General features: G+C 42.9%; 1 protein-coding gene across 1 annotated transcript in view; it reads left to right on the top strand.

Moving 5' to 3' along the window:
* Positions 1 to 931: 931 nt before the first annotated feature.
* The window catches only part of LOC126470530 (liprin-alpha-2-like), a 163375-nt gene continuing 150514 nt past the window's right edge, over positions 932 to 13792 (top strand). The window contains exon 1 of the mRNA XM_050098448.1: positions 932 to 1455. Coding sequence (XP_049954405.1) covers positions 1207 to 1455 — 249 coding nt within the window. The 5' untranslated portion in view covers positions 932 to 1206. The remainder of the gene's footprint in view (positions 1456 to 13792) is intronic.

The following is a 13792-nucleotide window of genomic DNA, read 5'->3' as shown; positions in this document are numbered from 1 at the left end:
GGTGATGGAATTTTGGGTACCTCATCTTCCTGGGTTACTGTACGACAGGTGTAGTAGAATATGGAGGGATACGACTGTGAAATTCACTGAATGATTTCACCCTAGGTAAGAAAACACAAAACTAATGTGATTTTTTAAGTTACATTCCAGGCTCCATATGAAGTTCCACACAATATTTTTTGAGCAGCAACGCAGAGACGAAGTAACCTTAATCATTAGTACGATTTGTATCACATATCTTCAAGCACGAGTCAGTAGCTGACACATTGATACACAAGAAGTGAAGAAAACAGCTCCAATGTTGAGATGTGTGTGCAATGTGGATACTGGCAATCTTCATGTGTACAGTATATCAATAAATTATGAAAGAAGTGTCTGTTCGTGCGCTAACAAGTTTTGAAATGTGTTATATGCGAGATAACCCTTGTTCAAATTCGCCTTAAATAAGCACATTGAAATACCGTATGCTATTATAACCTTAATGCACTAGGGCCTGTATCAATTTCACGCCAATGCATCTAAAAGTAACATTAATATTTCAAATGTTAATATAATGTTACTATCCACGTCTATTACAAGACACATTATGGCTATTTTCTTGCGTATTATAACGATTAACATTTATTGGCTGTCCTAGTGTGTTTGTTTTTGCTGTACTACTATTAAACTTGTAAAGGTTTATGCAATTGACTTATCCGTCGCAAACCAGTTTATTTAGATCTTTAATTGTAAAAAAAAAAAACACAAAACGCCTGAATTTTATGACAATACTAGCCACACATCACACTTCTTACGGCGCGATACCAAGCAAAGACTATTCGCATTGCGTCGACTTCTTTCAGTCATGATGCTCGAGTCCCGTGACCTCTCGGCGTCTGTCATTTGTGACGTCATGTTTCAATATGGCCGCGTGGGTTAAGAAGTGTAGTTGTAGTAATGGGGTGGTAGGAGACTGAACGTAGGTGTGTCACGCTAGTGGTTCGGCAATAATGCCGATGAAGTACTGCCGCTTCGATTGTTGTGTGTATGATCGTATCTGCAATGAAGCGTTAACAGCCCCGTGTGTCAGTTCTAGATAATATAAATAGCTGCATGTTCTGTAAAATATAGATATTCATTCCCTTAGTGTTGTAGTCCGAAACTGCTCAGTTTCTTGTTTTCCGCAAATATTTACCACTCTTTGCCGGTGCTTCCGAATAAGCAACCATGTGGAATATGATGTGTGATGTGATGCCGACAATTTCGGAGGACAGTATCAGTCAGAGAAGTTCGCAATTCTCTGGAGAAGATGCGAACTTCGAACAGCTTATGGTTTCAATGTTGGATGAACGGGACAAGCTTATGGACAGTCTACGAGAAGCTCAAGAAAGGCTGTGTGAAACAGAAGCAAAACTTCAAGAAGTAGAAAAAGAGCGGGACTCTCTTCAGCGACAGATCTCAGCAAACCTTCCTCAGGTGAGTGCCATCCTAGTGCATGGGGCTATGGAACATGATATGTGAGTCTATTGATTGTCCGTTCAAAAGTCGTGATCGCCATTGTCAATGGCCATACAGGGAAATACAAACTGCAGCTTATATTAGTGAACGAGTTTCATGAAATCATACTTTTCATCAGCTGTTGGCTTGTCGGTAAAGTGGTGTAGTTGCTGCCTCTTTGTGGTGCACAATCGCTGAATTTTTATAACGAGCAAAACATAGTGTGATGGGTTGCAGTTAAAGTGCCATTGGCGGTTGCAAATATGTATTTTCGTTTGTATTGGCTGCATGGGAGTTCACGGAATTTGAGGTTAGGATCGAACAGTTATTGTGAGTACAGTATCGCCCTAGTTTGCTGCTGCTGTCTACGGAGAGAAATTGTTATTGCTTCAACAACCTAGATTATTTCCAATATCATTTACGCATCACTCATTGATGTTAGAGTTTATAATTTTTGTGTTTTGCAATATCAACACCATCTTCGCGCCTTTCCGATATATTGCTTTCTATCCTTTAATGTATGTGAGAAATTGCAATGTTTTAAGTTCATTTGTAGAGCATTTCATTTGGCACATGATGTAGCTCAGATTCTAATGTGTAGTTGACAAATTCGTAATGCGTCTTTACTATTTGTCAGCCATATGAATTTAAATGTTTTAGTCATGTGGCTGCTATTTCAAGACAGGATCTGTAAATATAATAAATGCACTAGTTTTGAAAGCGAGGCCTATTAATGAAAATGTATTATGGAATGGCCTGGCTGTCATGGCTTCTTCATTGGACAGATTGTATTTACCGCGGAAACTTCGTGCGCGTGAGGATGCTTACGCCTGAACCTACATCTCTCTCTCTCTCTCTCTCTCTCTCTCTCTCTCTCTCTCTCTTACGTGCCACTGGGAGATTTGTTCTTCTGAACTGGCGAGCGAGAGCGACAAGTGTTCTTTTCATGTCCAACAATGAATATAATCATGTAGTATTCTTTTCCTGTGTGTATCAACAAGATTCCCAGTGAAATATGATGATCTTTGTAACACAGGAATAATTATATGCTCCATCTTTTTTTCGAAGTAGTTTGTTTATGTAGTCTTTAAATCATCGGTACCTTTTTTATGTCTTCCTGTAAATATTTTGTTTTGTGTCGCTGACAACTGAAATTTTTAACCTTATTGTTCTAAAAAGTATATATTACTCGCTGGACTTTCATTCACAGCGTGAAAAGATTTTCATTTTGTAGTTATCGTATTTTAGTACCGTATGTATGTGTGTGATTCGCTGCTGAGCATTTTGCTGATAATTCATGTAGCTAGACAAACTGAACATTGGCGAAACTGGTTTGTTTTGCTTGTTCGAGTTACTAAAAAATATTCCTCAGAAAGATGAAACTTTCGTGGGAGTACTCAAATTTCTGTCACGCTGGACCGAGTAATTTCTCTTGTACGATGTATACTTTCGTATGCCCTCGTCTAAGCTCTTCCTTCAGTTGGCGTCGGCAGTGTTAACAACCATCCATCCGCATATGTTCTTACGAATCTGGGATTAACACAGTAGCGATTTGCTATGAGGCCACCACAAGATTCATAGCTATTGTCAGAATTGCTTTTCAAGCATTTCTAAATTTCTGGTCATCTGTATGCAAGCGACAGCATGGGTACCTAATACATTCCAAAACGCCGCCCATAAAAACGAGATTTTCGGTATTCACAACTCGGGTGACTTTGATAGAAGGGTAGTTCCAAGTGTTTTGGATAGCCCATGGACTAGGGACTACTTGTATATGCAACGGATGAATGGTGTCACTATCCTACAATACAGGGCCAGAGTATGAATATTATACACTTCCTTCTGCTTAGGCAGATGGAGCAAATCGTTTGGTTCTTTTTTGCATTTTGATGTGGTGTACAATGGGCTTGATGGGACTTACGGAGGCACCATTAATTCACGGGCGTTCCTCGGATTTTTTTACCAAATTTTGACGTCACCAAAACCGAGCAAAAGATTCGAAGACTGCCATGCACAGCAGATGGCTGAAATTTATACGATATTTTCCTAAGATCCAATCTCAAACAACCTTGCAAATTTTCTTCGTATCTTTATCCGTTTCCTAGATACAAGGGTCATAGTTACCCGACTTGTTCATGCAAAATGTGCTCGTAAAATCCGTTGTGAGGAAAAAACGTAGTTTATAAAGGGACGTAGCACGGAGAAATATGCTGTAGTGTCTCCGTTGTCTGGAAACCCCATGCTGTAGCACTGAAGCGCATGCTAAATCCAATCTCTGGTGTAACGTTAGTTTTGCGTTATTTCAATTTCACATAAGTAAACTATCTAAATTTTACTTACCAATTATTTCTTTTTATATGAGTTACATGCCTTGCTGCAACAGGGAAAAGGAGGAAACCAGCAGAAAAATGCTCCTATTGGAGCACAAAATTTGCGAATATGTTCCTGTTCATTTAAAATATTCTGACTGTAAAGTGGGAACCACCTGCGTCATTCTACATTCCTCAGATTATTTTTAAAAAATCCAAAAATTTTGACATATGATCATAGTCACGCTTTTTTACGCTGAGAGAGAAGACAGTGGAAGTGGCAGAAATACAGAAAAGTAATAATTACTGGGAGATAGTGGTTATGTTACAGATAGTGAGAGAGACAATAGTAGGGGGAGGGGGGGCACGGTGACACTGGAACGTAGTTGACAGTGACAGAACAGCACTAGGAAGAGTGTAGAGGAGACAGTGCCAGGGTGAGAGGAGAAGGGAGGATAAAGACAGTGGAAGTGGGTGAGAGCAAATGACAGTGAGAGAGAATATATGACAATGAGGGGGAGAGAGAGAGAGAGAGAGAGAGAGAGAGAGAGAGAGAGAGAGAGAGAGAGAGGTGGGAAGAGGGAAGAGACAGCAGCAGTGGAAAAGGAAGGAACGAGATTTTAGCAGTAAAAGAGAGCAAGGAGGAAGTAGTGACAATGAAATGTGACTTTATTGTAGGACAGAGCAGAGAGGACTGTGGCCGTGACACAGGAGACAATGACAGAGAGAGACACTGACAGTATGTAGGAATGAATCAGTGAGAAAGGGCAACTGGGGGTGGTGGGTATGAGTAATTTACATTGATGGACCAGTGGATTTGAGTTAGGGGAGCTTATAGGAGTTTGGGGAGAACCCTCTGCCAGGCACTGAAATGTGGTTTGCCGAGTATCGATGTAGATGTAGAGTTCATGTTACAAATAAGTGTGAATATGTTCACATGCCAAAATGTTTAAAGATGCTGAGGAAGGGAGAATGAGGCAGCTGGTACCCCAATTTTCAGTCAGTCTTTTAAATAAACGGAAACATATTCGTCCTATTTTGTGCTTCTAAGGAGCATTTTTCCACTGGTTTACACACACTTTTACCGTCAACGTTTGAAATTAATGTACGGCGCGACTGATGATTTTTGGGGTCGACAGAAGCGTCCGATCCCACGGGTCGGCTTTGACCCGTGACGTAAGGGTGTTGTCGTGTGTGACGTCATGACGGCGCAGAGTTTGGTTTGGGTGTGGCTGTCTCCAGTTCTGTTTTATCTTATTTTATTTACTTTTCTGATCTGTTCGTTCTATCTCGTGAGATTTTTTTTTTAAATTTAAAGACACTTATTAGTTATTTTAATTATCTGTTTCCTCGAATTTCTGTTTTAGTTTATTATATTTATCTTTCTGATCTGTTCGTTCTATCCCGTGAGATTTTTTTTAAAAAGACAAAAAACACTAATCAGCTACTGAAGCATCTTTATCTTCTATGGGTTGCAGGGGTTACGACCCCTGGGGAGGTGGGTGGGTATTCATTCATGGCTGTCTTCACTTACACGTTGTGTCTACGCAAGGCGTCTAAATTTGTTTATATTTAGTTTGCCCCCACCCAAAACACCCCATTTCCTGCGCTTGTCCCGTTAGTGTCATTAGGCTTCTTGTGGAAAGTGTGTGTGTTTGTTTTTGTTTCCGCCAAATTTGTGACGTCATGGGTCAAAGCAGACGGGTGGGATCGGACGCTTCCGTATTTCCGGTTTTTGAAATCTTCAAGTGTTAATGTTGAGTTTCTTTTGTTTGTTCCCGAGACGGCGCAACAGAAGTTGCAGTGCTGGGTAGCGATTCCAAGTTATTCCGGCTGTATCTCCCATTACAGTACCAACTCTTTCAGTAAGAATTTCTGATTTCCTTATCAACCAATGTTTATCAACAGGCATGTGATTAAAAAACTAGTGCAGTAAATTAAGTGCAGGCATCGCTGTTACCATCTATCAGTCGTAGGCAATAAAGTGCTCCGTATCCCATGCTGAGTAAGGTGTGTTTTGACATCGTACGAATGAGGCCGAAGGTAATACTTGAATATGGCCCGAAAAAAATTGTTAAAATTTTGCATTTGTTTGTGATTATTAGTGGTAATGTTTTAGTTTTGACGTTTTATTTATTTATTTTTTTATTTTTTTTTTGAGACTGTGAAGCGGCTCTCATTAAATAGGTTAGTTTTTAACACCACAGAGCTCAACTAGGCACGGTGCTATGGAACATGACGTGCACTGTTTTTTTTCTTATATGAGAGCTGGTTTACGTCGTCAGTTTTAAGGACATAATTCAGTCCTACCATGCCATAAAATGCCAACTGTAAAGTTATGTTTCGTGTAAACACATTAGGATGAACTCAACTCGAGAATCTGTTAAATAATTTATGTGGGTGACTACGAAATACTGGCAAAGATTCTAGGAAGGAGTACGGGCTCTTCGGGCTAGCGGATTTGACCAGAGTTGCGGAACTGCTAACGATCGATTGCGCTGTAACGACCACCTTTGATAGCGAAAGCATTTAGCTTGTAATTTGACGGCAAACCACTTCGCGATGTGCAGTGTGTTCTATCTTCGAGAGACCAGGACAGTAATACCGTGAGGCATCTGAATGCTGATATCCGACTGAGGGCCACTAAATATCAGTGTACAAACAATGTTTTAGGTAGAGTTCAGCTGCGCCATTTTTTTCCTAAAAATGTTAATGCTATGGATATAACGATTTGTGGCCTTTCGGATGGAGATCTCAGTAGATGCGCACAACGAGAAAGGAGAAAACTGTTAAGTTGCTGGACATTAGGCGCGATTTCTCTTACGTCGGATGGAAATTAGTTGTCAGTTCGATAATTTTGTCTTGGAACTCTTCCATTGGTCCGCGTTCGCATATAAAAAAAAACAATATGGGAATTGTAGGTCCGCCTTCATGCAAAATACTTTATTTATTCATTCATTCATTCATTCATTCATTCATTCAATCATTCTCCAAATTAGTTTTAGCGACAAATGTCGCCATCATCAGTGGGTTCTTTAACTCCAAAACATTGCATAGTTATAAAACATCGTAAACCTTATTATTACATATGTGCTGTTGTTTTTTAAATATTGTTTTCTGTGAATATTTTTATAATACCTTATTTACTATGTCACAGCATGGTTTTAAGATTGTTGTCATTGTGTGCGGCGTATTTTCTGTTTTTTTCGGTTGCCGTTTTCCTCGGCATTCATCATGTCATCTGCAGCTGTATGAGCGGCTGTTAGTAAACAAATACAAAAACGTGAGCTTGTGTGTGTGTGTGTGTGTGTGTGTGTGTGTGTGTGTGTGTCTCAGCGTTATACAGTTGCGATTGTTTTATAACGACACCATTTCTGAATGTTGTAGAATTGGAACAACACACTGATGTAGGTGATATTTGTCCCTAAACTGGTATGGTAAATGAATAAATAAATAAATAAATAAATGTTTTGCATCAAGGCGGACCCACAATTCCCATATTATTGTTGTTGCACGATGATATCTGCGAATATGTAAAAATAACGAAAGATTACTAGCTTCGTCTCTGAGTCAAGTGATACTGGTGTGCTCAACGGGGTCCACTGTTAACTGTCGACAGCGTGCGCCAACTCCTCCCGGGAAATGACACGACGGGCTATTGTCGCTATGAAAACAGCTGTTTGAGCGTACGCTATGGTCGCGTGTAAGGCGCTTGATAGTCACATCGATAAAATGCTTCGTTTATAACGGCTCGACAGCTGTTGCATCTGTGGAGGCGACAAACATTGGTATAGCACGCAATTTTAGTCTGCATGTTCGTACTTCAATTGGTAGCTAATACATACATCAGCTTGGTGTCGTTTCTTATGCATACTTTGTAACCACTTTTGGCACACACACGAGAGCGTGCTAAAAAGTAACGCCTCCGAACTTTTTATGTAAAAACTCATGAAGATTTTAAAATAAAACAAACTTTATTAACATTCTACATCTGTTCTTCATGTTTACCTATTTGCAGCCCTCTGCCTCTAGAGGGCACCGAATTGTAGCGTGTAACATGGCGATGTTAACGTAACTACGTCGGATTGAGAAAGGGCGTGCTCCACACATGGAGCACCCTCTCCATCAGCGTGACAATGCCGGACCACACATGAGCGCTGTGACACCTGCAACAATCCGACACCCTGGGTTCACTGTCTTCGATCATACTCCATACACTCCCAACTTGACCCCATCTGATTTTCATCTGTTTCCAAAACATAAAGGACACCTTCGATGACTTCACTTGGATAGTGATGTAGCGGTGCAACCAGAGGTGAGGTTGTGGCTCCGTCAGCAAAGTCACATTCTACAGTGTAGGTATCAGCAAGCTGATCTCTCTTCACGAGAAATGTTCGTCGTCAGGGTGACTGCGTTGGGAAATAAATATGTAGACGTGCAGAATAAAGATTTAGAATGTTAAACCGTTTGTTTATTTAAAAAGCTGGTAAGAGTGTTCACATATAAAATTTGGTGGCATTACTTTTCAGCACGCCCGCATATATTGTGCGTTATCACTTTTCCGATGAAAACAGAAGGAAAGAAGATCAGATGTGTCGTAGAGCTGTGACACATGAAGCTACAATCGCTAGATAACTGTTCTTGACTGAGACTAGAGGAGGGGTAGCAATTACTTGGTGATCAAAGCGAGTAGTTTGCGATTAATATTAGACTGAGAAGCTGATTTTTCACAAGAATCTTGAAGCTTGTTTCGTATGAATTTTCAGTACAAATTTAAATATAATGTGTAAGGTATCCATACAAAAGCCGTCTCGGTATCAGTAAGATAACCGATGTTCTGACGAAACTACCTCAGTCTTAAGAGAACTTTCCGCAAAAGGCAAGTCTCCGGGTTCCGGTCCGGTACACAGTTCCAAGCTGTCAGGAAGTTTCGAAAGTTGCTTGCTCCCTTCTTTAAAATATGGAAAACAATGCTGTTGATTGCTCGAGATTGCGTCAGGTCAGCTCAGCTCATAATGATAGCGTACGTTCGCAGTTGCTATGTTATTAACTTTATTCGCTCTTAATTCTTGGTGTGATCAGATTTTTCAGTTAGCTAGTTACTTTCGGAAAATGATGGATTATTTGTCAGTGAACATTAGGTAGTGAACAATAAATAAGCATATAAAGATGATTTAAAAGCACTCGTAAAAACCACGTATGACAATTCTAAGATTACAATGTACTTTGTATGATTTTGTCGTATACTTTAGTGTTCAGTCGCAACATGCGGATTCTCGGCATTACATCATATTTTTTGTTTGTACTGTCAGAGATTTGGTACTGGAAACGTTGAGGTTTCTTAGCCAGCTGGAAATTATCAAAATGTACCTTTGCTGTAAGAGTGGGGGAGCAATCAGGTAGTCTGGTGTTACTACCCAAAAAGGGGTGCCATCTAGCAGTCGTCCAACACAATCATTCGTCAGTTGCTGAGAAACCCCTCTCGATTTAGTGGTGTGAAACTCGTTGCTAACACGAAAGTTATTGCTCTTGATAAGTACCAAGGAAAGATGATTAGGATTTAACGTCATGCCGACGACGAGGTCCGTAGAGCCGGAGCGCGAGCAAGAGCAAGGGAAGGATGGAATCGGATATGGGCCGCCTCAAGTAAATTAGGGAAATGACGGAAACCTAAACCTGATTGGCCGGAAGGAGAATTGAACAGCTGTCCTTCCGTATGCGAATCCATTGCCTTAACCGTTGCACTACGGCCCTCGGTAAGTGCGAAAGATAATTGGCGCTTCATGATTTTTCCCCAAAGAAGTCAACATCAACAATGTCGTATAACACTGAGCATCCTATTGAGGTTTAATCTGTTAAATAGCCACATAAGTAATTAGAAACTACCGGCAGATATAGCGCAGTTTTTACTACACTAGACTCCATTTTGTCGGAGTTCAGTGATATTTCTCGTTTACTACTCATTCCGTGATTTCTGTCAACCACTTCGTCAGCGCGAGTTGCCTCTTTTAACAATGCCAGACCTGTTTCTTATCTCATCCTGTGAAAAGAATGAATAACTAGTTTTTTTATGCAGAGACACGTAAAATTGTGCACGTGACGAAAAAACACTGTTGACGACAACTTTAACAAGGTGCAGCAGGGGTCAGTCATGTCAAATACCGACTACAACAAGAATTGCCCAGGATTCTGAGATAATGCAATGAGTCCACAGAAGATATAATTTTGAAAACACTTACACAGCTTCTCAAATGTGCTAGACCCAGATGAAATCGGATTAACAAGCGATACCGCGAGAGATCACGACAGGCAGCGTAGTCTCAGACTGGAATGGCAGAAATGTATAAAAGGAACGCTGCAAAATTAGAATTCACAGGCACTTACGAACAACAGTTTTGCGACACTTCGAAAATAGTAGGAAATTGTCTTTGGAGCATAATCTACTTAATTTTCCAACACACTGCTTTCATAGGGACCGTGAAGGTGAATAGTCGATATAGAGCGCACAAACAACAGACACTTCTCACGCTTCATCCGTTAATTGAAGTGGAGAAAACCGAAATATATGGTGTGACACGAAGTCGCCTTCGCTACGCACTTGTGCGATTTGCAGAGTATAGATAGAAATCTAGTGTTTGGCAGCTAATGATGCCACTAGTCATCACGTGCAAATACTTCAAAACCCCAAATTACAAACATTTGTGCACCATCGAGGATGGTTCACTACGGAGCAAATAGAGTCCGCTACCGAAATGTAAAAAAGTCGACCACGGAGTGAGAGCTCTGCAGGCGAAAGTAAATTAGAGCACCCTCTAGATAGTGAATGTCACTGCTCAATATTTCCTAGTGTTCAGTAATATTGAACGTTCTGTCTCGGAATTTCAACAGTAAACCTCTCCTTGGTACGCTACTACTCTCGTGTAGCGTATGCCGCTAGATTTTATAGAGCATCTCCGTTACGCTCTCGCGCCCCCTAAACTCTCCCTTGACGAACCGCGTCGCTCATCGTTGGTTCTTCTTTCTCTCCCTCTCCTGTTAATCAGTCTGGTAAGGTAAGGTTCCCAGACTGATGAGCAATACTCAACAATCGATCGACCAAGTGGCTTATAAGCCACTTCTATCGCGGATGAGTTACATTGCCGGCCGAAGTGGCCGTGCGGTTAAAGGCGCTGCAGTCTGGAACCGCAAGACCGCTACGGTCGCAGGTTCGAATCCTGCCTCGGGCATGGATGTTTGTGATGTCCTTAGGTTAGTTAGGTTTAACTAGTTCTAAGTTCTAGGGGACTAATGACCTCAGCAGTTGAGTCCCATAGTGCTCAGAGCCATTTTGAGTTACATTTCCTTAACATTCTGCCAGTGACTCTCAGCCTGGCATCTGCTTTTCTAACAGTTTGTTTCGTGTAGTCATTCGACTTAAGGTCGACCCGGATGGTTACTGTCAGACATTTTACAGTAGTTACTGTTTCTAACATTTTGTCACCTAGTGGAATTGAACAGTAGTGGATTTGTTCTCCTATGTATGCGAAATATATTACATTCGTTTACGTTCAGGGTCAGCTGTCAGGCCCGGCACCAGTTATGAGTCTCTGCAGGTCTTCCTGCAAGTCGCTACAGTCATCTTGCATTGCTATCTTCTTATAGACAGCTGCATCACCCGCGAACAGTTTCATGGGGCTTCCGACGTTATCCACGAGCTGCATATATAGTAAACAGTAAACGCCATATATCATTTTCTTGGGGTACTCCGGAACTTACCATTACATGTCGATTTTGCTCCGTTAGGAACGACGTGTTGAATTTTGTCTGCACACACACACACACACACACACACACACACACACACACACACACACACACACACACACACACACACACACACACACACACGCCCGAGGGAGAACTTGAACCTCCGTCGGGAGGAGCCGCGCAGTCCGTGACGTGAGCCTCAAACCGCGCGGCCACTCATTATGTACACTCCTGGAAATTGAAATAAGAACACCGTGAATTCATTGTCCCAGGAAGGGGAAACTTTATTGACACATTCCTGGGGTCAGATACATCACATGATCACACTGACAGAACCACAGGCACATAGACACAGGCAACAGAGCATGCACAATGTCGGCACTAGTACAGTGTATATCCACCTTTCGCAGCAATGCAGGCTGCAATTCTCCCATGGAGACGATCGTAGAGATGCTGGATGTAGTCCTGTGGAACGGCTTGCCATGCCATTTCCACCTGGCGCCTCAGTTGGATCAGCGTTCGTGCTGGACGTGCAGACCGCGTGAGACGACGCTTCATCCAGTCCCAAACATGCTCAATGGGGGACAGATCCGGAGATCTTGCTGGCCAGGGTAGTTGACTTACACCTTCTAGAGCACGTTGGGTGGCACGCGATACATGCGGACGTGAATTGTCCTGTTGGAACAGCAAGTTCCCTTGCCGGTCTAGGAATGGTAGAACGATGGGTTCGATGACGGTTTGGATGTACCGTGCACTATTCAGTGTCCCCTCGACGATCACCAGTGGTGTACGGCCAGTGTAGGAGATCGCTCCCCACACCATGATGCCGGGTGTTGGCCCTGTGTGCCTCGGTCGTATGCACTGCTGATTGTGGCGCTCACCTGCACGGCGCCAAACACGCATACGACCATCATTGGCACCAAGGCAGAAGCGACTCTCATCGCTGAAGACGACACGTCTCCATTCGTCCCTCCATTCACGCCTGTCGCGACACCACTGGTGGCGGGCTGCACGATGTTGGGGCGTGAGCGGAAGACGGCCTAACGGTGTGCGGGACCGTAGCCTAACTTCATGGAGACGGTTGCGAATGGTCCTCGCCGATACCCCAGGAGCAACAGTGTCCCTAATTTGCTGGGAAGTGGCGGTGCGGTCCCCTACGGCACTGCGTAGGATCCTACGGTCTTGGCGTGCATCCGTGCGTCGCTGCGGTCCGGTCCCAGGTCGACGGGCACGTGCACCTTCCACCGACCACTGGCGACAACATCGATGTACTGTGGAGACCTCACGCCCCACGTGTTGAGCAATTCGGCGGTACGTCCACCCGGCCTCCCGCATGCCCACTATACGCCCTCGCTCAAAGTCCGTCAACTGCACATACGGTTCACGTCCACGCTGTCGCGGCATGCTACCAGTGTTAAAGACTGCGATGGAGCTCCGTATGCCACGGCAAACTGGCTGACACTGACGGCGGCGGTGCACAAATGCTGCGCAGCTAGCGCCATTCGACGGCCAACACCGCGGTTCCTGTTGTGTCCGCTGTGCCGTGCGTGTGATCATTGCTTGTACAGCCCTCTCGCAGTGTCCGGAGCAAGTATGGTGGGTCTGACATACCGGTGTCAATGTGTTCTTTTTTCCATTTCCAGGAGTGTATTTCAGCGGAAATGGTTACCTGGCGATCAGGCACCATATCGCACCTCGACTGGCCCGCAAGTCACTCGTCTTAACCCCACAAAAATTGTCTGGAAATGTTTGCAAAAGCGAACGAAACGTAGCACTAAACATCCCTGCAGATAGGTAGCTCTACGAGATGTAATCAGCCTTGAGTGGCTTCAGCTTGATGTGACCCACGTGAAGTAACTAGTATTCTTTCATCATCATCGAATTGAGGCCATTATTAAGGCTAAAGGTGATGTTAAGCGGTATTATCCTAATTTTTCCTTGGGGACGACTAATTTTTTTGTCCTATGTGCTTACATTGGAGGAGATACTTTCTAACACATCTGAATGCACTGGATTATGTTCATGTAGGTGCTTTGAAATTGTTGCCAACACGACACAAAACTTTACAAAACAAGTTGTGTCCCGGTTGAGTTGCTCAAACAGCCGTTTCTTCAATGAAATTATTGAAGAGTTCCTGCTCGACAGTGTAGCGCTCCTCACGAAGAGTAGACTCAATCCCAGTGGCAGTCGTCGATCCCAGTATGTCGTTTAAGGAAACAGACCTCGGGTACAAATTGACAGGCAGTGGAATAACGACTTCG

This window comes from Schistocerca serialis, chromosome 3 (genome assembly GCF_023864345.2).
Source record: "Schistocerca serialis cubense isolate TAMUIC-IGC-003099 chromosome 3, iqSchSeri2.2, whole genome shotgun sequence".
NCBI classification, from domain to species: domain Eukaryota; kingdom Metazoa; phylum Arthropoda; class Insecta; order Orthoptera; family Acrididae; genus Schistocerca; species Schistocerca serialis.
The sequence above is the reverse complement of the archived record's forward strand: the minus strand, read 5'-3'. Positions and strand labels throughout refer to the sequence as shown.